General features: G+C 42.8%; 1 protein-coding gene across 1 annotated transcript in view; it reads left to right on the top strand.

The window, feature by feature from the left end:
- The window catches only part of CS (citrate synthase), a 54,434-nt gene that overhangs the window by 29,738 nt on the left and 3,774 nt on the right, over positions 1-20,922 (top strand). Inside the window, exons 7-10 of the mRNA XM_077297519.1 lie at positions 10,235-10,434; positions 14,286-14,415; positions 14,500-14,601; positions 14,687-14,896. Coding sequence (XP_077153634.1) covers positions 10,235-10,434; positions 14,286-14,415; positions 14,500-14,601; positions 14,687-14,896 — 642 coding nt within the window. The remainder of the gene's footprint in view (positions 1-10,234; positions 10,435-14,285; positions 14,416-14,499; positions 14,602-14,686; positions 14,897-20,922) is intronic.

Here is a 20,922-nt window from a genome sequence, read left to right on the forward strand (position 1 = left end):
CCCCGTGTGTTACTGATTATGGGTTTGCACAGTGATGTGCCAGGTAAATCTACAGCTAATATGCCTGTGTACATTTACCCTTAGGCTATGTGCACCCGTAGGAAATGTGGTGCAGAATTTTCTGCACTAAATCTGCATCTCCTGGCAGAATCCGCAGGTGCAGATTTTGTGCAGTTTTTACCACTGCGGATTTTTATCATGGAGGGGTGCAGAAACGCTGCGGAACTGCACAAAAGTGACATGCACTTCTTTTAAATCTGCAGCAATTCCGCACTGATTTTTCTGCACCATCTGCACAGCTTTTTTTTTTTTTTTTTTTTTTTTTTTTTTACCATTGATTTACATTGTACTGTAAATCACAGTGCGGAACGGCACCTTTTCTGCGCAGAAAAATCCGCTGCAGTTCTGCAGGAAATCTGCATCGTGTGCACACATCCTTAAAGTCTGCACTGATCAGATTTGTTGCAAGGTTTTTTTTTCTGTAGGATGCGTGACGCTTCCCCATTCACCTGAAAGAGCTGCAGCAGCAAACATTACTAGAGCTGATCTTCAGTTGTATGCATTATTTTGCATCCCCTCTGCTTCATGATCATGTAGGCCTAGGCTTTCTTTTCCTCTAACTCTTTACGTTTCTACTCCACAAGGTCACACACATGTCCTTGCATTACCTTCTACAATGCTGTAATGTTTATGAAGGAGGTGCTTGAAGTTTCCATGAGTGTCTCCTCTCCACCCATCAATGTCCTTGGCTTTGTGACAGATCTGTGATGCACAGAGCTGCGGGGTTCTGGGACAGTAGCGCTCTGCTGGAATAGGTGGAGATCCCTGTGCTCCGCTTGCTTTGGCTTTCTGTTCTATAAATGCAGAGCTGAGTTGGCAGAGGAAACCCTTTGTTAGGTGAACCAGCTCTGGAGCTCATGTGACTTCTCAATGTCAGCCAGCCCTTGGAGTCTGGGGTAGAGGCCCTGCCATCAGCTTGTATGTGCAGACTCCATACGGGGCATGCAGAGTATTTCATGTATGCTCTGGGCACGAGGGCTGACGTATTTAGTGCTGAACTCCTTGACGCTGTTCTATAAAGGACACATGGAAATTTCTCTAGACATCTATGATAAATATGCCGCCTGTGTTCAGGAAAGTGCTGTCTCGATCTCCCTGTGTAAATGGTTTCTATTTCATAGGCCACAGTTGGTTAATTTTTAATGCAATGGCTGCTGCAGTGTGAGCCTGATCATGCCTCTAAAGGTAAATGCACAAGTAGCACATGTTCTGCAGAACTACTGCTGTTTCTGTAGCAGAATTAACTTGTCACCATTCATTGCAAAGGGAGATGTCCTCAATTAATTTTTCACAAAAATCACCAACATGGGATCACACATCAATAGCAGTTGTTGATTTTTCACACAAAATACAGAAGAGAAATTCCTATGCAGTAGCAGGATTGTTTATTAAAGGCAAGCTGCGGTGCCAATTTTTTTTTTTTTCGCAGGACAAGACTGAAATTTTATATTTTTTTGTAGTTAAGATGACGTCTGTCAGTTTTTTCATACGTAAAAATATTATTCACTGTTTATCAGTGTCGTTTATCGGATTTTCATCATTTGGTCAGTGTCAGTTTTTACCATCAATGATTTTCTAATATAAAATAAAATAAATTGCGAGTCATATTCAGTGTTAATCACAGACAGTACGTGGACTGCCATGTGATTTTCATGGGTATGTTTTATCTGACTCTGATAAATTGCAAACATCTTCTTGGTCTGCAGAAAAGCAGGGTCATGTGAGCACTGTAATGGGTTTATGTTGTATCTATTATTATTATTATTATTATTATTATTATTATTATAGCTCCATTTATTCCATAGCGCTTTACATGTGAGGAGGGGTATACATAATGAAATACAAGTACAATAATCTTAATCAATACAAGTCACGACTGGTACATGGGGAGAGAGTCCCTGGCCGCAAGGTCTCACAATCTATGAAAAATACCACAACACATATATGTGACTCACGGATGTCTGAATGAGGCCTTGGTTGTCAGTTTTGCATAATTGAACTTGGAATATGCCGGTCATGGAGACAGGTGTCTAAGATGGGGTAAAAGCCATAACGATAGTGCAAAGCTAGAAGAATTGAAAATGCGTTTGAGTATTTGGACAATGGATTTTTGAGTATTTGGACAATGGATTATATCAGCTGCACATTTGACCTCCATCTAGATGCACTTGTGATTTGTAGCAGGCCTTAATGTAGATATTGCATGCCACAGTAGTACATCTCCTAGGAATGACCTTCAGGACGATAAGGGATATGATTTACCATTTACATTTGCATCTTTTGTCATGTCATTGGTTATGTAAACAGTATTAGATCATAGAAGACTTGTGCTGCCTGAACAGAGAATCAGGTATGCAAACTACAATATTCCTAATCCCATTTTCCCATGGCATTTGCCATCAAGAGTGAGTTGGCACCTGTAGACTTCATATTGCTCCAGATTAATTCAGTGTGTTTGGCTGACTCTTCTTATTTGTATGGCCAGCCTTATGCTGTAGCCGAGCACTGTCATAATTTTTATAATGCACAGCGGGTGAAATAAGTATTGAACACGTCACCAATTTGGTTAGAAACTATTGACGTTAAATTCTCACCAGATGTCCAGTAACCCATCCAATCCACACAGGGAGAGAAATCAAACCATGGATGTCCATAAATTGTGTAATTATGAGAAATTACAGAGAAAAAGTATTGAACACATGACGGAAGAGAGATGCAAAAAGCCATGGGAAGTCGTGACTCCACCTAAAATCTTTCAGAATTGGAAAACCATCCTGCCACTTAATGAAAAATATCAACTACGGTAGTTCAACCGATGGTCTATAAAAAGGTGTCTCATTACCAGTGTGCCACAAAAGAAACACCTCATGATAGTTAAAATTGGTGAGTGTCTCAAGATTTTCGGAACCTTATTGTTGTAAAGCATACTGATGGCATTGGTTACAGAAGAATTACTAAACTGCTGAATGTTCCAGTGAGCACTGTTGGGGCAATAATCCAGAAGTGGAAAGAAAATAATTTCACTATAAACCGGCCATGACTAGTTATTTTCTGCAAGATTTCAGACAGAGGAGTTCAAATTGTCTCTTCAGAGAGGAAGAGGACTAGAACTCTAGTGCCACCTATTGGAAGTAGCAATCCTAAGGGTACTGTCACACTCTGCAACTTTCCAACGATCACGACCAGCGATACGACCTGGCCGTGATCGTTGGAAAGTCGTTGTGTGGTCGCTGGGGAGCTGTCACAGACAGCTCTCCAGCGACCAACGATGCCGAAGGCCCCGGGTAACCAGGGTAAACATCGGGTTACTAAGACCCGATGTTTACCCTGGGTACCATCGTAAAAGTAAAAAAAACCAACAGTACATACTCACATTCCGGTGTCCGTCAGGTCCCTCGCAGTCTGCTTCCCGCTCTGACTGAGTGCCGCCGTAAAGTGAAAGCACAGCGGTGACGTCACCGCTGTGCTCTGCTCTTACTTTATGGCCGGCAGTCAGTCAGAGCGGGAAGCAGGCTGCGAGGGACCTGACGGACACCGGAATGTGAGTATGTACTGTTTATTTTTTTTTACTTTTACGATGGTAACCAGGGTAAACATCGGGTTACTAAGCGCGGCCCTGCGCTTAGTAACCCGATGTTTACCCTGGTTACAAGCGAACGCATCGTTGGATCGGTGTCACACACACCGATCCAACGATGACAGCGGGAGATCCAGCGACGAAAGAAAGTTCCAAACGATCTGCTACGACGTACGATTCTCAGCAGGGTCCCTGATCGCTGCTGCGTGTCAGACACCGCGATATCGTATGGATATCGCTGGAACGTCACGGATCGTACCGTCGTAGCGACAAAAGTGCCACTGTGAGACAGTACCCTGACAGTCAATGTCAACCCTTAAACCCCTTTCTGTCCTCGGACGGAATAGTACGTCAGAGGTCAGAACCCCTGCTTTGATGTGGGCTCCGGCAGTGAGCCTGCATCAAAACCGGGACATGTCAGCTGTTTTGTACAGCTGACATGTGCCCGCAATAGCGGCAGATGGAATCACGATTCACCCGTTTCTATTAACTAGATAGGTGCCGCTGTCAAACGCTGATAGCGACATTTAACTAGCGCTCCCAACAATTGGGCCAGAAATGCGTGCATCGCTGACCCAGTCACGTGATCGGAGGTCAGCGATGTGTCGGCATGACAACCAGAGGTCTACTGAAGACCTCTGTTGTTGACGCCGGATTGCTGTGAGCGCCACCCTGTGGTCGGCGCTCATAGCAGTGCAGCAATTCTACTACATAGGAGCGATCTGAGCTTCGCTCCTATGTAGCAGAGCCGATCAGGCTATGCCAGCATAACAAAAGTAAAAAAAAAATGTTTTAAAAATATATGAAAAAAATAAAAATATATGAAAGTCTAAAAAAAAGTCTAAAAAGTCCCCCTTTCGCCCCATTCAAAATAAAACAATAAGGAAAAAAATCACACCTTCACATATTTGGTATCACCGGGTTCAGAATCGCCCAATCTATCAATAAAAAAAGGATTAACCTGATCGCTAAACTGCGTAGTGAGAAAAAAATTAAAAACGCCAGAATTACGTTTTTTTGTTTGCTGCAGCATTGTATTAAAATGCAATAACGGGTGATCAAAAGAACGTATCTGCACCAAAATGGTATCATTAAAAACGCCAGCTCGACGTGCAAAAAATAAGCCCTCACCCAACCTCAGATCACGAAAAATGGAGACGCTATAGGTCTCAGAAAATTGCGCCACTTATTTTTTAACAACGTTTGGAATTTTATTTGCTACTTAGACAAAAAAGAACTTAGACATGTTTGGTGTCTACAAACTCATAATGACCTGAAAAATCATAATGGCAGGTCAGTTTTAGCATTTAGTAAACCTAGCTAAAAAGCTAAACAAAAAACAAGTGTGGGATTGCACATTTTTGGGGGAATTTCACCACACTTGGATTTTTCTTCCCGTTTTCCAGTACACAACATGCTAAAACCAATGATGTCGTTCAAAATTACAACTAGTTCTGCAAAAAATAAGCCCTCACATGGCCATATTGATGGAAAAATAAAAAGGCTATGGGAAGAAGGGGAGACAAAAATGCAAAACCGAAAAAAGCTGGGGTCATTAAGGGGTTAATAAGCCTTGTCACATGACTTAGGCTACTTTCACACTACTTTCGCCCCCTGAGGAAGGACATCGCCGAAACGCGCGTTGGGGTGGGTCTGGAGTGGATGCGCTCTCCCCAGGACAGCAGCTGGTAGGACTCCTTTAGTTTACATTGTATACTTATATCATGTGATACGTACTGGCTGGTTCACAATTTTTTTTTTTTTTTTTTGTGTTCCATTTATGGCATACTTATTGAGTCCTAAAAATGTAGCAGTAAGCAAATTATGTTATGCTCTGCCTGTCTGCTGACTTGTGGTGAGGTGCCATTTATCTCCAGACATACGGTACATGTTACCTGCATCTTTTATCCACCATTTCTGCATTCCTTGTTGTTATATCTTTTATATTTATTTAATAAAGATTTTTGTACATTTTGGACATTTTCTTGCACCATTTTTTTGGTAGTTTGTTACTTTCACACTAGCGTCGTACTCGGCCCGTCGCAGTGCGTCGGGCCGACGTACCGACGCTAGCAGTGAATGCGCCGCACAACGGGGTGCGGGGAGGTGGGGGCGGAGTTCCGGCCGCGCATGCGCGGTCGGAAATGGCGGTCCGTCGGCAGCAAAAAACGTTACATGTAACGTTTTTTGCAGCCGACGGTCCGCCACAACACGGCGCAACCGTCGCACGACGGTTGCGACGTGTGTTAAAGCGTCGCAATGCGACGCTAATGCAAATCAATGGAGAAAAAACGCATCCTGCAAGCACTTTTACAGGATGCGTTTTTTCAACAAAACGACACATAGCGACGTGCAGTGCACGACGCTAGTGTGAAAGTAGCCTTAGGATAAAAGCCAAGCCAGAATCTCAATTTGCAGACATTGTGTTTCAGGGTACTGCCCCTCGTCAGTGCAAAGTGGAGATTTGGTTTGGCTGATTGAGAGGCGTCTGACCGGGATCCAAGATGTATCGTTTCTCCTTGCGGAGAGTGACATGTTAAGCATGTCGAGGTGAGGAGACTTAAAGCCGCAATGCTCCTCTGGGAAATATGCAAATCGTCTCACCCCAAACAGTGTCTGCAAATTGAGATTCTGGTTTGGCTATTATCCTAAGTCATGTGACAAGGCTTGTTAAAGGGTCGACATTGACTGTTAGGATTGCTACTTCCAATAGGTGGCACTAGAGTTCTAGTCCTCTTCCTTTCTGAAGAGATGATTTGCATATTTCCCAGAGGAGCATTGCGGCTTTAAGTCTCCTTACCTCGACATGCTTAACATGTCGCTCTCTGCGAGGAGAAACTATACTTCCCAGACAGAGGAGTGAAAATAATTATTAGAAGAGTTGTCCAGGCGCCAAGGACCACTTGTGGAGAGCTATAGAAAGACCTGGAAATAGCAGGTACAATTATTTCAAAGAAAACTATAAGTAATACACTCAACCTCCATTGTCTGTATGCACACTCACCACACAAGACTCCATTGCTAAACAAAAGCATGTTCAAGTGCTTTTAACCCCCTTTCCAATATGTGGTGTAATAGTATACCCATGTCTGACTCCCCCTGTTTGGCGCAAGCTCCGGCACTGAGCTTGTGCCTTTCCGGGCACATGACAGCTGATCTATACTGCTGACATGTGCCCACAACAGCTGCGGGTGGAATCACGATCCACCCACGGCTGTTAACCAGTTAAATGCCACTGTCGATCTCTAACAGCGGCATTTAACTCTCGCTTACAGGAAGCGCTAATCGCGCCCATTGGTCACCCTGTCACATGATTGCGGGTCACCAATGGGCCAGCACTGCAGCAGACCTCTGGATGTCATTGCTGTGAGCGCTGCCCAAAGGTTGTCGCTCATAGCAAGTGAGCATTTCTGCTGCACACAGGCGATCTGATCATGGCCTGTGTGTACCAAAGACGATCAAAGTACTGCAGCTTCTAGTCTTCGATGGAGAGCATGCAAAAAATGAAAAAAAAAAATTAAAAATATAAGTTAAAATCCCCCCCCCCCATCCTCGCTCCTCAAAGTAAAAAAAAAAAAAGAAAAATATACACCCATTTGGTATCGCTGCCTTCAGAATCGTCTGATCTGTCAATATTAACCCCTTCATGACCTTGGGATTTTTCGTTTTTCCGTTTTCGTTTTTCACTCCCCTCCTTCCCAGAGCCATAACTTTTTTATTTTTCCATCAATTTGGCCATGTGAGGGCTTATTTTTTGCGGGACGAGTTGTACTTTTGAACGACATCATTGGTTTTACCATGTCGTGTACTAGAAAACGGGAAAAAAATTTCAAGTGCGGTGAAATTGCCAAAAAAAGTGCAATCCCACACTTGTTTTTTGCTTGGCTTTTTTGCTAGGTTAACTAAATGCTAAAACTGACCTGCCATTATGATTCTCCAGGTCATTACGAGTTCATAGACACCTAACATGACTAGGTTATTTTTTACCTAAGTGGTGAAAAAAAATTCCAAACTTTGCTAAAAAAAAAAAAAATTGCGCCATTTTCCGATACTCGTAGCGTCTCCATTTTTCATGATCTGGGGTCGGTTGAGGGCTTATTTTTTGCGTGCCGAGTTGGCGTTTTTAATGATTCCAATTCGGTGCAGATACGTTCTTTTGATCGCCCGTTATTGCATTTTAATGCAATGTCGCGGCGACCAAAAAAAGTAATTCTGGCGTTTCGATTTTTTTTCTCGTTACGCCGTTTAGCGATCAGGTTAATGCTTTTTTTATTGATAGATCGGGCGATTCTGAACGTGGCGATACCAAATATGTGTAGATTTGATTTTTTTTTTATTGATTTATTTTGATTGGGGCGAAAGGGGAGTGATTTAAACTTTTATATATATTTTTTTTTTTTTTCACATTTTTTTTTAACTTTTTTTTAAAACTTTTGCCATGCTTCAATAGCCTCCATGTGAGGCTAGAAGCAGGCACAGCACGATCGCCTCTGCTACATAGCAGCAATCTGCTGTTCGCTGCTATGTAGTAGAAAATCAGGTGTGCTGTGAGCGCCGACCATAGGGTGGCGCTCACAGCTACCGGCGGTCAGTAACCATAGAGGTCTTAAGGACCTCTATGGTTACAATGGAGAAGCATTGCCGACCTCCGATCATGTGACGGGGGTCGGCGATGCCGTCATTTCCGGCCGCCCGGCCGGATGCGGTAGTTAAATGCCGCTGTCAGTTTGACAGCGGCATTTAACTAGTTAATAGCGGCGGGTGAATCGCGATTTCACCCGCCGCTATTGCGGGCACATGTCAGCTGTTCAAAACAGCTGACATGTCCCGGCTTTGATGCGGGGTCACCGCGGAGCCCTGCATCAAAGCAGGGGAGCTGACATCTGGCGTACTATCCCGTCCGATGTCAGTAAGGGGTTAAAAAAATAATTATCCCGATCGCTAAACTGTGTGTAACGAGAAAATTATTAAAATGCCAAAATTACATGGTAATTATCAATAAAAACGTCAGCTGGGCGCCCAAAAAATGAGCCCTCGCCCAGCCCCAGATCACGAAAAATGCAGACACTATAGGTTTTGGAAAATGGCACTTTTTTTTTTTTTTTTTTTTTTTAATACAACTTTTTTTTTTTTTTTTTCATCACTTAAATAAAAAAAGAACCTATGCATGTTTGGTGTCTCTGAACTCGTAATGACCTGCAGAATCACAATGGCAGGTCAGTTTTAGCATTTAGCTAACATGGTAAAAAAAAACTGTGGAATTGCACTTTTTTTTTTGGCAATTTCACCGCACTTTGAATTTATTCCTGTTTTCCAGTACACTATGTGGTAAAACCAATGGTGTTGTTCAAAAGTACAACTTGTCCCGAAAAAAAACAAGCCCCCACATGGCCTTATTGACAAAAAATAAAAAGTTATGGCTCTGGGAAGAAAGGGAGCAAAAAGCTGAAATTCAAAAACTGAAATATCCCTGGTTAAGGTGTTAAAGTTTGCTCATCAACATTTAGATAAGCCTGCGAAATATTGTGAGACTATAGTCTGGTCATATGAGACCAAAATTGAACTCTTTGGATACCATAATACCCACTATGTTTGGAGACCAAAAGGCACTGCATATCACTGCAAGAACCGCATACCGACAGTGAAGTTTGGAGGTGGGTACATAATCGTGCGGTGCTGTTCTTCAACATACGGCACTGGCCCACTTCATATAATAGAAGGAAGGATGAATGCACAAATATATACAAAGACATTCTTGATAAAAATCTGCTGCTATCTACCAGGATGATGAAGATGAAATGTGTGGACATTTCAGCAAGACAATGATCCCTAACACACAGGCAAGAAAACTCTCAATTGGTTTCAGAGAAAGAAAGTAAAGCTGCTATAATGGCCAAGCCGATCACCTGACCTGAATCCAATAGACAATTTATGGAAGGAACTAAAGCTCAGTTCATAGGAGTCGCTCACAGGACCTTCAGGATATGAAGTGTTTGTGTGGAAGAATCGGCCAAATCACACCTGAGCAATGTATGCGACTAGTTTCTCCATACAGGAGACGTCTTGAAGCTGTCATCACCAACAAAGGCTTTTGTGCACGGTGGCTCAGTGATTAGTACTGCAGCCTTGCAGCGCTGGAGTCCTGGATTCAACTCCCACCAGGACAACATCTGCAAGGCATTTGTATGTTCTCCCTGCGTTTGTGTGGGTTTCCTCCGGGTACTCCGGTTTCCTCCCACATTTCAAAGACATACTGATAGGGAATTTAGATTGTGAGCCCCATCAGGGACAGCGATGATAATGTGTGCAAAATTGTAAAGCGCTGCGGAATATGTTGGCGCTATATAAATAGAGAATAATATATTTCCGTGTCCTTTCTCATTATTTCACATCTTAATTTCTGGACATTATAGATTGATTTCTTTCCGTGTGTGGATTGGATGAGTTGTTACCGACATCTGGTGAGAATTTCAGATCAATATCAACTTTAGGAATATATTTTCTTAGAAAATTGGTGACTTGTTCAATACTTATTTCACCCACTGTATGTACGTTTTTGTATTGTAATAATGTAAACCTTTTTTTTTCTCTTTAAAGCTGATTTATGAAGACTCAATGGATCTGATTGCAAAACTCCCATGCATTGCAGCCAAGATCTACCGTAATCTTTACCGAGAAGGAAGTAGCATTGGAGCCATAGATTCCAACCTGGACTGGTCCTACAACTTCGCCAATATGCTGGGATACACAGACGTCGAGTTCACAGAGCTCATGAGACTTTATCTCACCATCCACAGGTACTTGGGATTTCTACAGACGCAGATATAGCCGAGCTGGCCAATGCCCCAGTGCAGGAGTTTTCATTTAACTAGCGACCTACAGCGGCAGCAGGCTCGGGAGCTGCGGTGGCTGTTATAGTTGGCAGCTGCTATACATTAACCTTTTAAATAACGTTCTCAATCACGGACACTGGCATTTTAGTAATGGTGGTCCCGCTGTACATGTGCACCACCTTTCATTGGCCCTCTGTGACACGACCACTGGGTGCCAATGACTATCCTAGTACTGGAAGTGGTTTTGCTGTGATCGTATTGACCTGGACAGTCATGTTTTCAGGCCATTTTGCCACACTACGAACACCAAAAAAAAAACCTAAGAAACCGCAGCATTATGGGTTTTATTTCACAATTTCGAAACTAGGATTTTTTTCCCTGTTTTTCTATATATTGGTGAAAGGAATGGGAGTTATTAAAAAATACTGCTTGTCATGCAAAATAACAAGCTCTCATACAGAGACCTGTCAATGGATAAGTTAATAAAACTTCCTATGTCTTTAAGGGGTTAAAGATGACCTGTTGTGGTCAAGTGTCCAGTTTTTGCTTTTATAGTATTTCCTCCGGACTAGTCACTTTTGTTTTTTAAATTTGCCATAGGGTTTCAGAGATGTGGGCTTTTCATTATTCAGTGCTAGTTTTTATTGTCCGAAGCAAAGTGCTGTGGCTCCCTGGGTTCTCTAAGTAGAGTGTTTTGTCTGTTCTGTTATTACCCTAGAAGCCACAGGAAAAGACAATGGACATTAGTACAAAGTAAAAAAAACAAACATTTTTCTGTAATCCGTATTATCTATACTTTGGTTCCATTAAACGTTGAGTAATAACAAGTGATGAGCAAACATGCTCAGATATTTTGTTATATGAACATGTTAACTGGCTTCATCACGGGACTGGGTATAGACTGATAAAGCCAGTTATGGCGAAACATGTTGCATTTGAGATGTATGAATTGCCCTAGAAAAACCATCGTAGCGAGTGGACTGCAGCCATTAACTCCAGTGGCTATTTTCCCAAAGCCCAACGTAGTGAAACCAATGAGAAAAGGAGTGTTCATCGGCGCCGACGACTTCTGAGAGCACAGGCACCATAGCATTGTCCCACTCCTGCCACCGGCCTCCTGAATAAGCAACCCTGTGACCCCCGCTCCGTAAACTGCCGTTGAAATAGGCAATACGACACGCCACCATTTTAGTTACTATATATATATATATATATATATATATATCTTTTTTTTTTTTTACTATTCTCCACCCCGCAATTTGGGGTGAGTCTTATGGTACGATGTGTCATACAATCTGCAAAATACGGTAATCTGATTGTAAACGACGTAACAAAAAAGAAATATCAACTGCTAGAATTAAATTTTTTGGGCCTCAGCAACATTGCAATAAGAGGCAATCAAAACACTGTATCCAACCCAAGATGGTATCAATAAAAATGTTAACTCGGTGTGCAAAAAAGTATGCCCTCCCAAAGTCCCATATCCCAAAAAAAACAAACGTTTCAGGTCTCGGAAAATAGTGACAAAAGCAAAAAATTGTTTTTCTTACAAATTTTCCCCCCAAATTATTCACCATTTATTGCCAGGTCAGTTTTACCATATAGTGAACATGGTAAATAAAAAATAAAACACAATTCTGGAATTGAACTTTTTTTTCAATTTCACTGCACTTAGATTTTTTTTCTTGCTCTCCAGTGCATCACATGATCAAATAAATAGTATCATTCAAAAATACAACTCGGCCCTCGTGAAAGGGTTAAAGTATTATTCCCATCTTCATAAATGAGTATTGTAAAAAAGTGCTTGTAAATACAAGCAATTTTGCTGTTTAATGCTTTATTTTTTCAGCCATTTTGAGGTACTAACACTTTTATTCTTTTGTTTACAACTTGGAGAGCGACCACCTCCGCTAGACAGAACATGCACAGTGCTTACAAGTCCTTTACTATTGAGCTTGTAAGCACCACTTTGTAATTGGCCAGGGTTGGGAAGCTCGCATTTACCTCCTATTCCTGACCATCTTTAGTGCAGTGCTTACAAGCTAGACAGCAGCGGTGGTCGGTCTCCTAGGAGTTGTAAGCAAAAGTGTTATAAACACTATCCATCTATGAAGATGCAGATGGCCATTAATGGTACCTATGGATGTGGTGATTTTGGCCAATTAAGTGTTTTGCCAGTTTGTCAGGTAATCTGCTTTTTTACACTGGTCGATGGTTATCATTGACAGTTCTTGTGAACATTCATTTACAGAATTTTGGCCTGTTTAAATACTCCTTAAACTCAATTTTTCCTACTGATCAGAAGGTCTGAGAACTTACAAAGCAGTGTAAGGCGAGTACAGAATTTACAGATTCTCGCTGTCATCAGGCAGTGTGGCATCTGCTGAGGATTAGTATGTGGGCCACATCTGTGTGCTGCCAACATGATCTTCCTTAGAAAACTTCTGCATCTTCTTGGATTTTAGTTGTATATAGCAAAGAAAAAAAACCCTGACCAGCACCTCCGGGCAGAATACTGCAAGTGTGAACAGGTGCAAGCTTCTATGATTGTATATAATCTAGTAATAAAATACAGCAGCATTCTGCAAGTGACAAGATATATGAAAATGTCTGAATTACTGCTATATAGAATATTCTTATAAAATGAAGTTACTTGGTACACAAATTGGCCAAGTTCCACCAACCGTGACAAGACGACCTCTTTCTGGTAGGATCCTAGACCTGCTGTTTAACAAACATGCTTTTGGATAAAAGCCTCCAAATTTAAAGGCACTTTGGATCCATTACTACTTAAATCGATCTTGGTATACAAAAAATGAAACAGACCAACACGGCCGAACAGAAAAAAAAAATTGTGAACAGGTGCAAGCTGCTATTACTGCATAACATACATACAAAAGAACAGACTAAGATGTATGCAACCATGCTCCCTTCCCATCACCAGAAGGCTATTTTATTTAGTGCTGGGTCCTACCTTCCTTTCAGATTTTAGCTTCTAGCTATGTTCTATAAGGTTAGTTTCATATGTTCAGTCTTTGCATACACCTTAGTGCTTACGTAGTGCTTCTGTTTTCTTTAGTTTTTAACTATATGCTGTGAGAGGCAGTTCTACTCAGGGCTGTAGAGTCAGTACACCAAAACTCACTCCTCAATTTTCCTGACTCCACAGGACTGCCTGACTACTGAGCATGAACATAAAGTGCAGCACAGATTCATCTCAGCTAAAAGACGAGATCCTCAGATCAGGAATAGCACAGGCATTTATAGGACACTATAACTTCATAACTTTCCCAAATTCTTATGAAAACATTTACAGCACATCATTATATATTTTTAGAAGTCAGTCCATTTTAGGCTACGTTCACATTTGCGTTGTGCGCCGCAGCGTCGGGCGCCGCAGCGTCGCCGCATGCATCATGCGCCCCTATATTTAACATGGGGGCGCATGGACATGCGTCGCACTTGTGTTTTGCGCCGCATGCGTCCCTGCGGCGCACGCGTCCGGGCGCATTGGACGCAGCAAGTTGCATTTTTGCTGCGTCCAAAATCAATCAAAAAAAGGACGCATGCGGCGCAAAACGCAGCGTTGTGCATGCGTTTTGCTGCGTTTGCGTTGTGCGTTGTGGCGCCGACGCTGCGGCGCACAACGCAAATGTGAACGTAGCCTTATGCAGGCTACAACTCCACAACCTTGATTTTACTTTCCCTTATTCCCTTGTATGGCTGGTGACAAGTAGAGATTTGACATTTATGGTGTTTCTTTTTTTTTTTTTTTCTGGTTTTAGACTGACTGATATGTTTTCTTTTCATTCCAGTGACCATGAAGGAGGAAATGTAAGTGCACACACCAGTCACTTGGTTGGCAGTGCTCTATCTGATCCTTACCTTTCTTTTTCTGCTGCCATGAATGGACTTGCTGGTCCTCTCCATGGTTTGGCCAATCAGGTATGTAAGTTATCGTACATCTAGATCTACACTTGGGGAAACCTTTTTTTTTTGTATAGTTTTTAAAAAGTTTCTTACTTACAGGAGGTACTAGTTTGGTTAACAAGTCTCCAGAAGGATTTGGGTGGTGAAGTGTCAGATGAACAGCTCAGAGACTACATCTGGAACACCCTGAATTCTGGCAGGGTATGTATAGGCTGTCTTGATGTATAAATTCTTAAATGGGCAGTTTGCATCTAGTTGCTTTTCTAATTAATGTCTTCTATGACAGGTGGTCCCTGGCTATGGTCACGCAGTCCTCAGAAAAACTGATCCTCGCTACACATGTCAGAGAGAATTTGCTCTAAAACATCTTCCTAATGATCCAATGTTTAGGCTGGTGGCTCAGCTTTACAAGATTGTGCCTAATGTGTTACTGGAGCAGGGAAAAGCCCAGAACCCCTGGCCCAATGTAGACGCTCACAGCGGTGTCCTCCTACAGGTAAGAACAAGACTAACCTAAAACGGTTATTCTCCTGTGCCACATTTGTTGCAGTCTCCCATCTTTGTTCTGTTTACAGGAAGTAAATATATAGGAAGAAATGGTTATAATGGCTGACCTGTAACGATCTGGTCCGGCTCTAGTTCTGCATTTTCTTTGGCTAAGGTGGCAGGTCTGTTGCAGCAGATAACTGAATAGTATTTTTCCTGATAATGGAGTATTGCGATAATTTATAAAACACACAGGATGATTATAGTGGTAGCGCAATGTATAATGTTAAAAATTGGTTTGTCATTTATCAAGTGATAGTATTAACTGAGCATAGTGTTGGTGCACAGATTGCTCATGGTCGGGGTTCTCAATTGCTGTCAGATTGTAGGGGAATGTGTATAATGTGATGACTTGTTGCTCATACATGTCAAACTCTGGCCCATACGTGGTTTTATTTAGCTCATGACACCAGAACCACTATCCCTATATGGGACACATTATTCTGTATGGAGGAATATGTGGTGCCCATAATAGTGTATGGAGGATTATGTGATGCCCATAATAGTGTATGGAGGGCTATGTGGGGCCCATTATACTGTATGGAGGGCTATGTGGGGCCCATTATACTGTATGGGGGGCTATGTGGGGCCCATTATACTGTATGGGGGGCTATGTGGGGCCCATTATACTGTATGGAGCTCTATGTGGGGCCCATTACACTGTATGGAGGGCTATGTGGGGCCAATTACACTGTATGGAGGGCTATGTGGGGCCCATTATACTGTATGGAGGGCAATGTGGGGCCCATTATACTGTGTGGAGGGCTATAAACTAACAGCGAAAAACAACCCGAATACACATCCAAAATTCAAATAAAGAAAAATATTTATTCAAGGATACATATACCATAAGGAGGGGTGGGAAAATACCAAAGAAAGGGCAACATAGGGGATAATGATTATTCAAACTCCATACAATGTGGCCGAAGCATCATATCATAGTATAGTTATCAAGAAAATCCAATCAAATAGTCATTATGCCACAGAAATGCAAGTATCATAAGATCTAAGCAAAGAGAAAGTAAGTATAAAGATGTGTGCAGGCATTTTAGGAGTTAATGTGAGATGCACAAAACACCGGATTACGTACCGGTAATGCTCTTTTATAGAGCCACGACAGCACCCACTTGAGAGAGGGGATCCGCCCCTTAGGAACAGGAAACCCTATGGAGAGAATAAAAGGGGCGGTCCCCCTCGCTCCCACAGTTGGGTTACAGAGAATGAGAGGAACCGCCCACCAGTATTAGTAGGCAATCCAATATCATCGTTTATCTTTAGTTAACATAAGTATAGCTAACTACAAGAACCATTCACCCTTATCAGTGCTCATATATAAAATTTACTTATTAGGGTGGGAAGTAAAGGGGTGCTGTCGTGGCTCTATAAAAGAGCATTACCGGTACGTAATCCGGTGTTTTCTCTTCGCCACGACAGCACCCACTTGAGAGACTTACAGAGATAGTCATTTGGGAGGGATCACCGTGTTAAGAACAGATCTACCGAAAGACAGGTCAGATGAGGAAGACAAGTCCAATCTATAGTGAGTATAGAAGGTAGTAGGAGAAGACCAGGTTGCGGCCTTACATATCAGTTCTATTGGAACCTCCGCTCTCTCAGCCCAGGATGAAGACATCGCACGGGTAGAGTGTTCTTTTACAGTCTCGGGCGGATTCTCCCCTTTGCTGAATAGGCCAGACAAATTGCGTCCGAAATCCATCGAGACAACGTGTTCTTCGTGACACCAGAACCTTTCTTGTGGCCCTGGAAGGAAACAAAGAGAGCCCTGCTCTTCCTCCAGGGGCTAGTTCTGTCTAGGTAAGCTATTACTGCTCTTTTAACATCTAAAGTATGGTACCTTTCCTCTTCCTGATTTGTGGGATTACTATAGAAGGAAGGAAGGAAGATCTCTTGGGATCTGTGAAACTTGGTCCGTACTTTAGGTACGTAAGAAGGGTCTGTTTTTAAGACAATCCTATCCTGGAAAATTGACAGAAAGGAAGGATCTATCGATAACGTCTGAATATCGCCTACTCTTCTGGCTGATACTAAAGCAACAAGGAAAGCTGTTTTAAGAGTAACATACTTTATATGGGCTGAGTGTATAGGCTCGAATGGTCCCCCTGTTAGGGCCTCTAGAACTAGATTAAGATCCCATGGTGGTATGTGGGGAATCTGGATTGGTTCTGCCCGTTGGCATGCTGAGATGAACTGTGCTACCCATCTGTCTCCTGCAATATTGTGACTATACAGAGCTCCTAGAGCAGAAACCTGCACTTTTAGTGTACTGACCGATAAGCCTAAGTCACGTCCTTTCTGAAGAAATTCTAAAATTGCAGAAATAGGAATTTCTTCTGATAGAGCTGCAGGGTAGAAAGTTAGAAATTTTTTCCCCATATTCTCACATATATGGTTGTTGTAGACCTCTCTCTACTAAGTAGAAGGGTATCAATCAATCAATCAATCTCTCTGAAAACCCCCTTAGTTTTAATAGTTGCCTTTCAAACACCAGGCTGTCAACCGTAGGCCCTTCACATGATGGTGGTTGAAGGGACCCTGAGAGAGAAGGTCCTGAGTCTCTGGAAGGATCCATGGATCTGCAAGCGACATGGCCCTGAGGCACGAAAAACATGGCCTCTTGGGCCAGAATGGTGCTATTAGGATTATGCTCGCTTTGTCTTCCCTTATCTTCCTGATTACGGTCGGAAGGAGTATTAATGGAGGGAAGGCATAAGCTTGTCGGAATGTCCATGGAACTTGGAGAGCATTTAGGATATCTGGGTTGTCGGACAGGAACAATGAAGCGAACTTTTTGACCTGTCTGTTGCCTCTTGTTTCAAACAGGTCTATGTCGGGGGTGCCCCCCCTCTTGGCTATCCTTGGTGGAGAGTGACGGCTGAGGAAATCTGCCTTCGAATTTTCCACTCCTCTGACATGCAATGTCGACCAAGACCGGAGATGTATCTCGGCCATAGATAGGATCTTGTCTGTTTTAGACATGAGAGTTCCCGATTGGGTTCCTCCTTGATGGTTTATATATGCAACGGATATCATGTTGTCTGACAGTATCCTTGTGTGAGTTCCGTGTAACTGTGGAAGGAATTTACATATGGCATGATAAACTGCTTTCAGCTCTCTTTCATTAAAGGAATCCTTCGACTCACTAAGAGACCATTGGCTCTGAACTATCTGGTCTTCCAAATGTGCTCCCCAACCAGTAGGACTGGCGTCAGAAAAAAATTATTCTTGAAGGTTTAATCACCCAGGGGACTCCACCGATCAGATGGTCTGGTTCTAACCACCAGTGGAGAGACTAACACATTTAATGGGAGGCAGAGGCGACTACTCAAATGGCCTTGCAATTTTTCATCTTCCCGTAAAATGGTGTATTGTAACCGCCTAGCGTGAAACTGAGCCCATGCAACCGCCGGAATATATGATGTAAAGGAACCCAAAAGAGACATACCTTCTCTAAGGGAAATTACCGGGTTATTAATAACTGATTGTACTTTCTTTTTTATTTTTAACTGTTTGGATTCTGGGAGGAAGCATCGCTGACATTCAGAGTCTAGGATAAGACCCAGAAATGTCTGACGGGTTGTTGGAGATAATCTGGATTTTTCCCAGTTAATTAACCATCCCATTTCCTGTAGAGATGAGATCGTATCAGATAGGGGCTGTTCACATTGTGAGGGGGAGTTTCTTACCACCAGAAGGTCATCTAAATATGGAACTATGAGGGTATCTTTTAATCTTAAAAACGACATTACTTCCGACATTAGAAAAGACTCCGGGAACTATTGACAGTCCGAAGGGCATTGCTGTGTATTGAAAATGACGTATTTGCCCCTTGATCATGATTGCTACACGCAGATATTGCTGATGTTCAATATAAATTGGTAGATGGTAATATGCATCTTTTAGGTCGAGGACTGCCATAAAGCACCCAGGGAATAGAAGTTTTACTGTGGACCTAATTGATTCCGTCTTGGAGGTTTGATTTACTAGAAAGAGATTCAATTTTTTTTTTTTTTTTTTAAGATTTATTATAGCCCTATATGATCCGTCAGGCTTTGGGATCAAAAATAAAGGGGAGTAAAAACCTTTTCCCCTCTGATGGAACGGAACTTCCACTAATACTCTCTTGGATAGGAGATGAATTATTTCCTGTTCCAAAAATTGTTGTTGGGCTTCAGACTTTAAAGAAGTCAATAGGAATGAGTCCGGAGGGACTCGGGCAAACTTTAATTTTAAGTCTAAAGTTATGAGGCTAGTTGCCCAGGAGTTATATGTAACTGCACACCATTGTGTGGTGAAAAAGGACAATCTGCCACCTACTGGCAAATCTGCACTAACGCGGTTTGTCTTCCATTTTAAATGGACGTTTCCCGAAAAAGGTGCCTCTTTGTTTGTTATCTCTATTGGCCCAGCGGTCTTGGTTTTTAAAATCCCTTTTATTAAGGATGGGTCTTCGGAATGCTCTCCTATAAGATGGAAAAAAGCTATTAGGGAATCCCTTTTCTCTTTCACCCGCCTTAGTTAGAATCTCATCTAACTTTGTACCAAAAAGGTACTCACCCTGGCATGGAAGGCCACATAATTTGATTTTTGTTTGGGCGTCTCCCTTCCAACCTTTTTAGCCACAGGGCGCGACGGGCCGCGTTAGTGAGGCCTGCTGACTTGGCAGCCAACCTGATAGAGTCTGCAGATGAGTCCGCTAAAAATGCTGTAGCGCCTCTGATTAGGGTTAAAGAGATCAGTTTTTCTCTAGACAGGCCCCCTTTTTAGACCTTCCTCCAGGTCTTTAAGCCAGACTAACATGGACTTTGCCGTACATGTAGCTGATATAGCCGGTTTGAATGCCCCAGTACATGATTCCCATGCCCGTTTTAACAAAGAGTCAGCTTTGCGATCTAGGGGGTCTTGTAAGGAACCAGAATCTTCCACAGGCAGCAAGGATTCTTTGGACATAGATGCCACCGCTGCGTCTACCTTCGGGGCTTTAACCCACACAGACATGTCCTCATCCTTAAAGGGATAACGCCTCTTTGATGACGATGGTAATCCTCCCTGCCCCTGACTCTCCCACTCTTTCTTAACCAGATCTTTGATTGGTGTTATTACGGGAAAGGTAGGCCTTTTCTTTTCTGACAATCCTGCGATCATTATATCTTGCGGTGTCCTAAGGTCTTTACTTTCTTTTATACCCACGGTGTTAAATACAGACCTGACAAGATTATCTATACTGTCTGTAGGAAAGCACATATCTTGCTCCCCTTTCGAGGAATTATATTCCAGGGACACATCCGTATCTTCCTTATCAGAAGAATGATCTGATCTTGGAGAATTATACTTCCTGCTCTTAGTTTCAGGAATACTTTCTGAACTACGGAACGCTCGTAACTCGTCCCTGATCACTCTCAATACAGACATAACACATTTTCTTTGTGTAATTATCCGGGAGGGGCTGGGTACATAAGGCACATTGTCTGTGCTTCGATTTCGATCTTTTTGTCTAGGGTATATAAATAAGAGGGGCCATGATTAGCTTAATAGGGAGGGTACACACTCACCCCAGTGAAGCAGATGGTCAAGGTACCGGCCGTAGAGGAGGAGATGCAAGCACAGGCTGAGATGAAGATCGGTCAGATCTCTTCTCTTTTGTGCTCTTTGAGGAGGAATTTCGTCCGCTGCATGCGCTGCTGCGAGGGAAGTTAGCTGTGACCTCTGAAAGCACCGCTGAGTCCTGAGGTGGCGTCGCCATGCTTGGACGCCAAGGAATCAGAGCCGGCGTCATTCAATGCTGGGCGCAGCCATCTTCTTCCTGTTGAACCCGGAAGTCCTCACCACTTCCGGGTCGCGGCCATCTTGGATCTTGTGTGCACTGCCCGGCGTCATCTCTCCTCTGCTCTCGCCCTGGACGCTTCCATATCACCTCCAGGGGAGCCAAATGGCAGCTACACACTCGCGCATATCGCT

Source organism: Ranitomeya variabilis, chromosome 3 (genome assembly GCF_051348905.1).
Source record: "Ranitomeya variabilis isolate aRanVar5 chromosome 3, aRanVar5.hap1, whole genome shotgun sequence".
NCBI classification, from domain to species: domain Eukaryota; kingdom Metazoa; phylum Chordata; class Amphibia; order Anura; family Dendrobatidae; genus Ranitomeya; species Ranitomeya variabilis.